The 13,422-nt window shown below is 37.9% G+C and overlaps 1 protein-coding gene across 2 annotated transcripts in view; it reads right to left on the bottom strand.

Annotated features, from left to right (window-relative positions):
• galt (galactose-1-phosphate uridylyltransferase) overlaps nucleotides 1-13,422 on the bottom strand; it is a 37,088-nt gene that overhangs the window by 20,071 nt on the left and 3,595 nt on the right. The window contains exons 5-7 of one of the 2 annotated variants that reach the window (XM_046066032.1): nucleotides 8,786-8,915; nucleotides 7,697-7,753; nucleotides 1,902-2,024 (exon numbers count right to left, since the gene is read on the bottom strand). In XM_046066032.1, coding sequence (XP_045921988.1) covers nucleotides 1,902-2,024; nucleotides 7,697-7,753; nucleotides 8,786-8,915 — 310 coding nt within the window. The remainder of the gene's footprint in view (nucleotides 1-1,901; nucleotides 2,025-7,696; nucleotides 7,754-8,785; nucleotides 8,916-13,422) is intronic. The other variant, XM_046066033.1, reaches the window with a different exon arrangement.

Here is a 13,422-nt window from a genome sequence, read left to right as displayed (position 1 = left end):
CAAATAAACATATCCAGGTGTTAGAATGGCCAAGTCAAAGTCCAGACCTGAATCCAATCGAGAATCTGTGGAAAGAACTGAAAACTGCTGTTCACAAACGCTCTCCATCCAACCTCACTGAGCTCGAGCTGTTTTGCAAGGAGGAATGGACAAAAATTTCAGTCTCTCGATGTGCAAAACTGATAGAGACGTACCCCAAGCGACTTACAGCTGTAATCGCAGCAAAAGGTGGCGCTACAAAGTATTAACTTAAGGGGGCTGAATAATTTTGCACGCCCAATTTTTCAGTTTTTTATTTGTTAAAAAAGTTTGAAATATCCAATAAATTTCGTTCCACTTCATGATTGTGTCCCACTTGTTGTTGGTTCTTCACAAAAAATTACAGTTTTATATCTTTATGTTTGAAGCCTGAAATGTGGCAAAAGGTCGAAAAGTTCGAAAAGTTCAAGGGGGCCGAATACTTTCGCAAGGCACTGTATCTCTCTACAGCTCAAAGGAGTGACAGAAAAAATGTCATAATAATAATAATAATCCTTATTTGTAGAGCACTTTTCAAAAACAAGTTACAAAGTGCTTTAACAAGTGTAAAGAATAATACAAAAAAAAAACAAAAAAAAAAGATAAATACAAAAAAAACAAAAATAAAGAGCATGAAAAATTAATATAAAATTAGTAAACTACAATAAAATAAAAGGGATAAAATAAATTCAAATAAGATCGGGAAAGGCTGTCCTATAAAAGTATGTTTTAAGAAGGGACTTAAAAGAGTTCACTGACTCAGCCGACCTGATTTCCTCGGGCAGGCTGTTCCAGAGCCTCGGGGCCCTGACAGCAGACGCTCTGTCCCCTTTAGTTTTCAGTCAAGACTCTGGAACACTAAAGGGGACAGAGCGTTTGCTGTCAGGGAGTCATGGCTCTGTCAAGTTTAATTCTCCTGTGGAGGGTTTGTTTCCACCAAATGTCTGCTTATTAATAAGATGTTTGCCAACCTACTTAATGCGCTGTCTTCGATGGTTGCTGCAGCTGATGCACCATACACGACTTGAAAATCACTCACAACAACAACAACACACACACACACACACACACACACACACACACCTAGTTGGTTTTCTTAATCTTCACACAGGTTTAAGATGGATGCAGCAGAGTTATGCTAAGGAGCGTCTCTGCTGTCCAATCACATGCTTTACTGACTGAAGGACAGGCAGAGGATGCTGATGGGGGAAAAAAGACAGATGAATAAGAGAAAGAAGCATGGTGACAAAGGGTTGAAATAGATGGATGAAGGTAGAGGCAATGAGGGGGACAAAAATATGAGGTCAATGTTTAGCAGAAATCCCGTATTTGGAGACATTTTCCCTCTGATATTTATTATAAACTATTATCACACAGGTAGCTAAAATGACTCATGATATTGCTCATGCTCATAAACTCCAAATTTCATTGAGCTAATCGATTGGGTTTTATCACCCATGCCATATATTGTTGTTTAATTTACTGTGTCTGACTTCTATAGATGCAAGATTTGTTGCCCATCTTCCAGTGAGGCATACAAGAAGAAGACCAAATGTTTACCACTGTATAAAATGTCGACGTAATACATAACGGACAATATACAGTTCAATTTAATTTAAATTTTCAGAGCATTAAATCACTGACTCTAATAATAAACACACCTCACACTGCTCATTTTCTTAGTAAAACCTCCCAGTAAGGGAAAAAAATGTGCCTCCTCTGTATGATTGTTGAAAGGTCATACAGGTTAACATGGTTAACATGGTTAATGTGTGAAACAAAAGTGGAACTAAGTGAGACCAGTAATTGTAAATTACAACTTTTCTTTAAATGCTCATTTTAAATATAATTTGCCTTTGTGTTTATATGTGTAAAAGCTGTACCTTTTTCTCAGCTTCTTGTTTGGCGTATTGCAGCAGCAGTGGCTCTCCATGTTTCTGATAGTAGGTTCTCTGACAGCGGTCTGACAGAGCCGGCTCATTAGGCAGGAAGTTGCTGGCCCACACCTATGATGTAACAGGAAGCAGGAAGAAGATGGAGGAGATGATGATGAGACGTAACAGAAATCTTGAAAACCTAAGAGTTATAAATGTGGGTGTACTACCACTTTTTCCCGCTGCCCTGATTTCAAATGACATCATTAAATCTGTGGTTTAATAGGGTTATTTATCAGTACTATTCAATCAGTAAATGTTTCACAGGTGCTGAGATTTCTAGATTTCAAAACTCACTTTACTTTTTCCATTCAGGCTTTTCAAATTGATAAATGGGTTTCCCCTGAAGCCATCAGCTTTCATTTATTTCAATACAGTATAAAAATCAACTTGCAGGCACTAAAATGTAATTGAGATAGGTCCTTTATCACGGTGAACAACAACAGCTGGGTACCATGCTTGATCAGCTTCTTAATGTGAGCGTTAGGGTCCTAAAGTACATGCATACAAAGCTTTTTTGGAACAGTTATGGTTATTTTCACATAAGAACATTTATGTAGTATACGTTTTGTCCATGCTCGTGTCACTGGTCTGAAGAGGGCGGTGCTCGGTTAGAAAAAGGCAATATCGCCTTTTCTGTTTCTGTTCTGCGCATCAATCATGATTTAGCAACATTTGAACTTAAATTTGATGATAGTTGAGAGGCTGTTTGCTTATGTTGACTATTAAAATAAAATGTAATGTTGACGTACTGTATATTGAAAGGGACCAGGTTTAACGTTGGGGGGAAAAGAACCCCTGTCTGTCACAGTGACAACTGCCCTGTCTCCCACTCTTCCTCTACAGCCGCCTCATAATCTCTCTGTTCCCCTGCATTTTTCTGGGATTTGTTAAACCCCACCATATGGCCCATTTTCCAACATTTGCAAGAACCTGATTGTATTCCTCCCTGGCAACTGCCCCTTGTTAATCCTCAGCATATGTACCAGCCACTTTCCCTCTCCCCTCAGCCACATAATCTATACAGCTCACTTGCTGTAGCGGTCCGGCCGATTCTGTCTGCCGGCCAGCTGTTGGTTTACCTGTTCCTGTTTACCTGCCTATTATCAATTACTCATGACCTGTTGCTCGTCTGTGACCTGCTTTTTCGTCTATGTTGCCTGTTCTGACAAATTGGGTTGGCCTGTTATTGGACTTCTGTCTTATTACAGTGCTTTTACTCAACCCTGCCTGTGTGTCGGTGTTTAGGTCCTCATCCAAAACCTTGCCCAAAACCTTGCCCAAAACCTGAATTGTGTCATATGTAATGGTACTGTTGCGTGGTACAATGCAGTTGAAAGTGTGGTCAAGTTTTTAAAAAAGCAAACAAAAGAAATTTTATATTGTATGGAAATGAACAAAGTCCAGTGCATGTTTGGATAGAAAACCATATATAAAAATATTTCTTTCAAATACAAAAATATATATAAAATACATAATAGTAGTATAGAAATAGTGATTAATACTGTAATTTAAAGAATATGTTATTACAAACACTTGGACAATCTTTAGTTTTCCTCTAAGCTACATGAACAATATAAGTAGATAACAGGGGATTTACACTTCACCAGATATGACGTAGAATTTCTGAAAAATGGTATTGATTTCACTCCACATTACAAAACAAATCAAATACTGCCATGCATAACGCTCAAGTCACACTAAATTATAGCTGTAGCAATTGGTGTGATGGAGAAAATCTGCACAAAAATACAAAATAAACAGACAAGATACTGTTAGTCATTTCATTTGGAAAGAACATTCATCTGCATTACTCACCTCCACAAATAGCACTACAGTTTATTTTCAATCATGCTTTGGAGAAAACACTTTTAGGCTGCAGAATTAGCTTCATAATGTACTTCCACTGCATTTCAGAAAGCTTTTTATGGATAACACTGAACGCCTCGGCAGGCATTCTGATAAATTATATTTGCGCTATGGTATTTTAATGTCTGTAAAAGAAGGCAAGGAGTGCCAACATGTAACTACTGTTACTTTGCTTGCAGAATAAATCACTACCTGAGATAACAGTTACTTTTGTTTTGAGGAGGAGGTATTGACTTATGGGTTTGTTACAATTAGCATCCAAACTAATGGACACAAGTATACACAGGAATGCAAAACTCCTAAGTGTCCAAGAGTGCAATACATTCATGCTCTGATGAGTTAGACCTTCACCAGAATATTGATTAGATGTACTGAGAGGCAAAACTGTTTATGTGTTTATAACTGACAGTAGTCTTTCTTTTTATTATTTGTGCTTATTGTCCAGGCTAGGAATTACTGTAAGCTGCCTTCAGGTGGTATTTCTATCCTTTTGTCATCATTTTTAGAGAGCTTTTAGGCTTATTACAGTGGCATTTTACTAAAGTAACATTTTGTGTCACCAGATGTAGGTTTTCCAATTATATATTTTAATATTCCATCACATGAACAGCGTAATAATCAAAGGCATTCTCTGCTGTTTTAAGCAAAACTGCTTCAAGCTGCATGGCAAATTGTTTTCTGATGAAACCACTTTTTGACCCAGAATGCAGTGCAGGAATCACACTGTCGTAGGCTTCTACAAATTACTTACAATCATTTACAACAGGGGGAGGACTGCATTATCGCCAGGGGGGAGGGGGGTGATGATCAGGAACTCCATAATTTTTTAATTTTGAGGCAGTTTATTAGTGTCCTATTGGCTTTGCCTCTAGGGCAAATAGCATAGCCATATCGTCTTGGTTTATATTCATAAAATAATACTTAATATGCTAATAATAAAGCAAATGCAATGAAGTAATCTTCGAAAAAAATCTGTTTTTTGGCATTTTTGCCCTAGGCCTTGGCAAGAATCTGTACACGATTACTGCAATGCAAAGAGAAACCAGCTTAGTGTAATGTTAATATTAATGACTTTTGAATATTGGCTAAAGGCTGTACCATGTTTACAATCCTGATCCTGGAAAGACAGAAGGAGACAGACATGGTTAATGTGTGAACTATATATGTGAATAGTGTACATCTGCAGGCCTCAATGCAGGTATAATGGGGTGTGTGTGTGTGTGTGTGTGTGTGTATACACATTTGCACGCATGCTGACATCTGTAGCTGTGGGCCTATTTGTACACCTGTGTTCTTGTATACACGGATCTACCACCTATCCAGTGACAGACTCTCTGTTGATTCTCAGACAAAAGTAAAGATAACATACAAAAGTAAAACAAAGTATTCCCACAGGATAGAACTTCTGAAAATAATAGGTATCACTTTTAGCATTATGAGTTCAGTGTTGCTCTTCAATACTGAAATACACACTTAGGGAGCAAATATGAACTCAATAACCATCTGCTCCTGAGAGGCAAATGTTTTCAAACACATTCCGAGCACTTCGCATAATTAGTCCTGTATATAGTTGGGGCTACTTATATAAAAAAAGGATATTACTATTCCAGAGGCATAAGTCTTCCTTCCTCCACTTACACAAAAATACATACAGCTCTGTTCCTGTGAGACCAAAGTTATCAGAAGCAAAGCTGCCTCCAGAACATGATCATTTTCTGTTCATTACTCTTTAAAGTTTTACATCTTTGCTTCTTACGTTTTGGCCTGGAGGGGTTGTCTGCACACACACACACACACACACACACATTAATCTTTTCATGGACTTTGATGTCTTAAGAAAAGGGAAATCTGGACCGCAGGAAAAAGAAACAAGAAACAAAGCTGCTAAAACTTTTAAAAAGCTCCATCAAAGGCTGGATCCAGGTTTGATTTTGAATTCTATTATACTGGACCAAATGAAAACAAAACACATATTTTATTTAATCTGGTAACAGTTATGCAAGTACAACACTTCGACTGCACCCGAATACATGTATTATAGGGGTTTTAAACCATCTTTTCCTCCCTGTACAGTGGGTGTATCTTGCTCTACTTTTTACTTCTGAAGTAACAAATAAATAACTCGTCAATGGGGAAACAGATCAGCCAAGGAGCATCCAGCAAATGATAGTGCGTTAAAACCATGTTATTCTGAGGATACATACTGCCATCTGCTGCTGATTTCTATATTACCACCTGTTTTTCTACCTGTGCTGCAGAAAAGTCAAATATTTATTTTACTCCAAAAGCCAGGCTATTCCTTTAAATGTTTTGAGAAAATACTACCAGGATTGGCCTGTAGGCTGCCTTTAGCATGAACAGACTATTCTCACTAGATCTGAAACCTTAAGTGGTTTTCAGAGATTTTTTTCTTTCTTTATCTACATTAAATGTTTTTACTTGTCGCTTCAGTCAGAAATATCCTCATGGTAGTTTATTATTTTCACAAATACAATGGTGCTACTGACAGGCATCTTCCCTGACTAATCAGAAACCAAATTAATTACATGTACCCCCATATATGGGGGGTAAAGACAAAATTCCTCACTGGGGGAGTGGATGAAGCCATCCAACTGATGTTACCTGTACACATAAACATTAGCCACGTTTCCCTACTTTCTTGGCACTACAGCAAAATATATTGGCTTCCAGCAACTTACTCTGCGGCTGAAAACAGTTATTTTGTTTCTGATAGCCCTGTCTTCCTTCATGTGTGACTTCCCATTGGTTGAGGTCTTTTCATCTTAGGTTTTAGGCAGTTTTATTTGTTTTCTACTTCACTTGGATAGCTGACATATTATTTTGACCATACCAACAACAATATTGCTGTTTAAACTTCAACATATCATGCTTTTTTTATCATTCCAGCTCCTGTGCTTTTTCTCACCATCGCACTGTCGAGTGACAGTTTGACAGGAAATTTCTGTCTCTCTGAGTTGTTAGTCTTGCCCGAATCGTTGAACAACAAAGGAAAGACAAGGCAACGTCCCAGCAGTAATATAGATGTGACAATGCATTAAAAAAAATCTGAAAAAAAGAAATAACAAACACACAAATCCACACAGTCATTGTGCTTTCTGAATGAAGAATCAATTAACAGATTCTATGCTGAGACTTCTCTGGCTAGTGCTTTTTAACACATGTCAGCTTCACTGTCATAGTGAATCTCAGAAGCAAGCATCTTAGAAATCATATCGTGCCTACGTGACAAAAGCATTTGTTATTTAATGTTAATGCTGCACCTTGAACATATTGCAAGAAGTGTATATGTGTTAATGCATGAACTTGTCATGGTTTCAGTGTTGTGAGCTCCTGTTTTATTTTGAAAGTATCCTTCCTCGTGTGTCTTGTGTACCTTTGCTTCTTGTCTTTCTTTGTTTACAGCCTGTTTGATATTTTGCCCTGCCATAATGAGTTCCACCTTCAGGTCAAGCGTCCCAGGCCCCTTCCTCTGTGTTTCTCTACGTTTATGGATTACCTGTTGCCTGATTTCCTGGACTTCTTTTGTATTTGGATTATTGCCTGCTCTCTTGTAGATTTGTTTGCTTCTCCGACGGCTTAACTGATTTTGACGCTTGCCCGCCTTCACGTTATTGTAAGCCAGTGTACCCATTTGTTTTATGGTTAAATAAACACCTCTAATCTGAACTTGCTCTGCCTGGTGTTGTGCATTTTGGTCCAAATCCCTCGTTTTTCTGTGTCTGTGCTTGGATCAGCATGACAGAACTTCATATTCTCACATCGAGGATGTTTCATTTATTCACGTCGTTGGAATCGCTCAAATGATTACCTTGGGTGTGTGTGTGTGTGTTTGTATGTATATGTGCTGTTCCTACCTGACAGTGAGGATGTGGATTTGAACAACCCATCATAGCTCCTTTATTCTCAAAAATCTAAAAAAAAAAAAACAATAAAAAAACAGAAAAGTGAATCCAGTATTTAGTTTACCTTTTTTTGCTCAAATGCAGAACAACAAAACTAAAGCAAAGCAAATCAAAATTACTACAAACATAAGAAGAGAAAAGCCCTTCGGTAGTGCACTGGATGTCAGCACCGGCAAGTAAACTGTGAACTAAAAGAAAATTCTTTTTTTTTCCTCCAGAAGTTAAAGGTCAAAGTAGCCAAGTCTCTCTTAAGGACTCGCAAATCTTGCTGATGCAGGTGACAGGACTATCCAAACTACCGTAACCTGGGAGAATGGTGCTGTCCTTGGTGCTGATATATGGTGGTTAACACGGTTTCAATTCCCCTGTGGCTATGTATACATTTGTCTATTTAGTGATTCAGCGCCTTGCTCTAGGACACTTCAAAAGATGCCGGCACTCACAGGTGTTTTTTGGATCTCAGGAAGGAATTTTGATTTGCATTGGACAGAAGTCCTGAAGAGCATTATGGTTGTAATTAACAAGACTTGCTATGCTGTGGAAGTTAGAAGCTGACATTAGCTACAGTAATGGCTTATGGGGGTCATAGGTACTACGATATTTGGTGCCATTCGACACACTAAACAAACAACTAGCAGTTAGAATATTATTCCATCTGCATACCTAATAATGTACCATGACCATTAATGATGTGGATCAGCGTCTATCTTATAAATCTATCAACAAAGACACACTGTCTTTATTTGCTGAAATAGGACAAATTTAATTGCTAGTTGTATAGATTTCAACATCTATCTTTCTCCATATCCTTCTCTCACTCCTGCTGTTTGAATTTTTGAGTTTGCCCAGAGGCATCATTAAAGTTTTATCCAATCCAATCCAAGATGCAATAAAATGAAAAATTGGGAAGAGCTGAAAACGGAAAGATCTGGAGCACAGGGTGAAAAGTTTACAGGTATCCAGCCCTGGTGTGTGTGTGTGTGTGTGTGTGTGTGTGTGTGTGTGTGTGTGTGTGTGTGTGTGTGTGTTTTAATCCCATACCTGAACCCAGGGGTATGTGGTACCTAGTTCTTCGACAAGTTCCACCCACTTGTCAATCACCTTAACAACCTCTTGTTTTTTCATGAGAGGGAGGGTGACATCAGACCAGGGATGGAAACACATGACCTTGCTGAAGAAGAGATGAAGACAAAGGCAGAGAAGGTGACAGGAGATGTCAGATACCAGGACGGTAATAATACATGGTATCAATGTCACATCATTTAAGATACACAGTGAGTCAAACAATTCCCATGTATTGATCGAAATCTGAAACAGAACTGACCAGAAATATCTTGTTGCAAGTTCAAAAGTGGAAAGTAGTAGAAGGGATTGCCAAAACGATTGAAACATAAGCAGTGTATTTAGCAGTTTACAGGTCTTTGGTGATCAATCAAAGCATTGGACAAATTAAAATTTTGACCTGATGATGGCACTAGTTGAAAAGTCAGAGAATCAGTTCAAAACTTTTACATTTCATCCCATTGTGATAATGAATGCCAGCACCACATCTCATGGCAATCCATCCAACAGTTGTTGAGATATTTCAGTCTGCAAGAGATCCGCATTGTCGTTGGTAGAGCCGTGCCACTAGCATGACTAAAAATAGTATCAAACACTGAGCTGTGAAACCCTTCTTCTTTTAGTATCTCTCTAATGACCAGTCAGTGCTAGAGTAACAAGACAAAAGACACAAATATCACAGTTGCTTTCATCTCTTTAAATTAAAAGAAGTTGGGGGTTTAATTCTTAGCAAATGGGCACCTTGACAGTAGCACCTGTGTGAGTGTGAAACCACCTTTTTGTTGTCTTGCAGCAATCCTAAGGGTTAAAACCAGGGAAGAAAAATCTATTCAAAAAGATGATAATTACTCAACTCCCATTCTGTCTTTGTTCAGTCTGCCTTCCTCATTTTCTTTGTGTGTTTATTATTTATTACGATGTTGCTGTTGTGGTTGGGATTAATAAGTGATGAATGTGCTGCTGCCGTCTTGCCTGGGATTTCCAAGATGATCTACTGTCTTTGGGCCTGGCCTGGTTAATTGAATTGATCTGTGAGATTCTTTTATAGCCCTGATGCGCATTTGCTGAATAGTGTGAAAACACTGCTCTGCACTTCCCCGAGACCATAGCCATACAGCTAAATGTCTTCTTTAACATCTTTTTCTCAGTCAGATGGGGTGGTCTTCAGATCAATTGAAAAACAGTTGTACTTCATAAATAGCAAGCCTGACAACTTGCCTATTCAGTCAACACAGGTGACCAAACTTCAGTCTTTTTTTTCCCAATTTGAAAAGCCTGCCACTCATTTTACATTTTATGTTTAAAGAACTCTCTTATTTTCTTAGAACTGGCATTAAAGTTTTGAGATTTAAGTGAATCTAGGTTTAAAATACAATCAAGGGATAAAGGTTAATATTAACAAAGCATTAAGGTTTAGTTAAGGTTTTTTGTTTGTTTATACTTGTATTTGTGTGTATTGTGTTGTTGGAAAGCACTTTGGGTCAACTCCTGTTGTTTTTAAATGTGCTATATAAATAAAGCTGACTTGACTTGACTAGTGAAACATCACTTAGAAGTAAACAAAAAAGACTGGGACTACAAATGTCAATGTGTATGTTTGCTCTCAGCCTTACCTATGGTACTCAGGGGATACCAGCTCGACTGTCAGAGTCAGAAAATTTCTGTCGACAGAAAGGCTCTTCTTAAAGCCCTGAGCAACTAGTACACAATCAATAATTGAAAATGACTTTGGTGCAAAACCAAATGGTTGTATTTATGAATTGTTTATGAGAATTATACGAGCTGACAGAACTCCAGTATGTGTGTGTGTGTGTGCGCGCGCGCGTGCGTGCGTGTGTGTGTGTGTAAGCAAGCACTAAAACTGCATAAAACAATTATGAACCAAACACTAACATGCTCACAATGACATGCTGATGCTAAGCACCAAACTGAACCAAACTGCATGGCAATCCATCCACAAGTTGTTGAGATATTTCAATCTGGACCAGATCTGAAGTGGTTAACCTACCAACCTACTGACTGGCCGACATTGCCATTCCCAGATCCACAGCTAAAAATCCATGGCTAAAACAAGAGCAAGCAAAGAAGATTGTTTCCTGGTTACCACCAAGGTTAGCATGCCTTTTTAGCCCTGTTTTATAGTTTTATCAGCATGGGTTGACTCAAAGATTATTTTCATAGCAATTTCATTGTTCTTGGAAACTAAGTTTCTTATCAAGAGCTATTGTAATTTGATGTCACAATAAGAAAAGTAGAGGCAGTGTTTTAAGTGGTGTGACTAGCAAACATAATGTTTATTTGTCTCAGGATTTAGGATCGTTCTGCTGGGAGGGAATGTATTACTGAGAAGGGGTGAACTTGCTGGAGCCAATGGGGTTTTGTTATTGCCAAACATTATCATATGTTTTGGGACTCCAATGTAGTTCATTACTTTTGGCAGGCTACTTGATATTAAGATTCTGTTAAGGATTGACATACATACAGTACCTGGGCCAATTACCTGCAAAACATGACTTTAGTAAGACACAAGTCTTTATTTAAAATTGTTGTTATATATATATGCACACACATACACACACACACACAAACACACACACATATATATAAAAATTATGAAGGATATTTATGTAATGGAGAAATTCACATGTTCTTTCCATGTTCTTTAAAGCTGCAAGTAAGCAGATACAATATTTTAGTTCCAATGAACCATTTATTTAGTTAATTAGGGTATAAATAATGGATTAAATAATATCACTACCGTTGTCACCTAAAGGAAATTAATGAATGTGATATTTATGTGCTATAAACAAGATGTATTTATGTCAGTCTGTTCCCTGCATCTCTTTACCTGTTTTTCTTTTGTATTGTTTGATTGTTTTTTGGTAATGTTATATTTTGCTTTGTACATTTTCTCTCTCTTCTTTTTTACAGCTTTTTTGTTTACATACTTGCAAAACTATATGAAAGAGTAATGATGAAAAGAGGCCTATGGTGTAAAAAAAAAATAAAAAATAAAAAAGATTTTTGTAATACTATCCATGAAAACTACTCGTGTCAAAGGAATTTTCTCACCTCTTCCCTCACACTCTGTCTTTTGTCTCCCATGACCCAAATCCCATTTCCCATTCTCTTTTCCCTCCAATTGGCTCTGTGAATGTGGCTGCAGAGCAACAAGCACAAGCAAGTCCATCGTTTAAGACATGACCGAGACGAGACTGTGTGTGGACTGAGCAGCACAACAACTGTACTAAACAAACAAGCATACAACCGCCACATTACATAAAATAGCCTGAAATTTAACAATCAATACATAGACAGCGCAGCACATCAATCAGGACTGTTTCTCTGCTTCATTACTCTGTGAGTGCGTGTGGTAAGCAACGACTGACAGCTTCAACATCTGCCAAGACATGGGATTTAAACACCAAGTTGAGTTTTCAACCAGCACATGCAGTACAGTGTTATGATTTCATCCATTATTCAGTTGTTGTGTAACTCTGCTGTCAGGCAGAATACTTCAAGTATTCCCAAAATTCGGGATTGTTCAGTAACATCTTTAAAATATACAAAAAAGAAAAGAAAAAATCCTGTACTGACAACCATATATCTTTGATGTGATATGACATGTGAGTGGGTTGTATATGTGCTTGCGGTCATGGAGCTTCACTTACTGATCACACAGTAAGGTGAGGTCAAGCTTCAAGATAAAGTGTTGTGCAACTTCAGCTTTCTGGTGATGTCAAAATTATAACGCTATTGTGTATTGAAATACAGCAAAAATTCGATCTATGTTAACTTTTAAGGACACCGAGACCATTTTACACGCCTTCGTCTCATCACGCCTGGATTATTGCAACAGCCTTTTCACCTGTTTAACCCAAAAATCTATTGATCGACTCCAGACTGTCCAGAACTCAGCTGCCAGGCTTTTAACCAGAACAAAGAAATATGACCACATTACTCCTATTTTAGCTTCATTACACTGGCTCCCAGTATGTTTTAGAATTGACTTTAAAGTTCTATTGATCACTTTTAAAGCTCTTCATGGCCTCTCGCCTTGTTATATTTCTGAACTTTTAGTCCAATACACACCAGCACGTACCTTGAGATCCTCGGGCAGAGGTCTGTTGTCTGTTCCAGAGTCTCGACTGAAAACTAAAGGGGACAGAGCGTTTGCTGTCAGGGCCCCGAGGCTCTGGAACAGCCTGCCCGAGGAAATCAGGTCGGCTGAGTCAGTGAACTCTTTTAAGTCCCTTCTTAAAACATACTTTTATAGGAGAGCCTTTCCCGATCTTATTTTATTTTATTTTATCCCTTTTATTTTATTGTATTTTACTAATTTTATATTAATTTTTCATGCTCTTATCTTGTTTTGTTTTTTTGTTTGTATTATTCTTTACACTTGTTAAAGCACTTTGTAACTTGTTTTTGAAAAGTTCTCTACAAATAAGGATTATTATTATTATTATATTATTATTGCGTGAGTAAGTGAGCACTGACAAAGGATTAACTCTACTGTTAGACTTCTCGACTCAGACCTATTGCCTTTGAGAGTGAATAAACCCAACAGTCTACAGACCGGAAAGCTGGCCCAGTCCCCATTCCCACACCATTGC

This window comes from Micropterus dolomieu, linkage group LG13 (assembly GCF_021292245.1).
Source record: "Micropterus dolomieu isolate WLL.071019.BEF.003 ecotype Adirondacks linkage group LG13, ASM2129224v1, whole genome shotgun sequence".
Classification (NCBI taxonomy): Eukaryota; Metazoa; Chordata; class Actinopteri; order Centrarchiformes; family Centrarchidae; genus Micropterus; species Micropterus dolomieu.
Note: the sequence above shows the minus strand (reverse complement) of the source record. Positions and strands in the feature narration are given on the sequence as shown.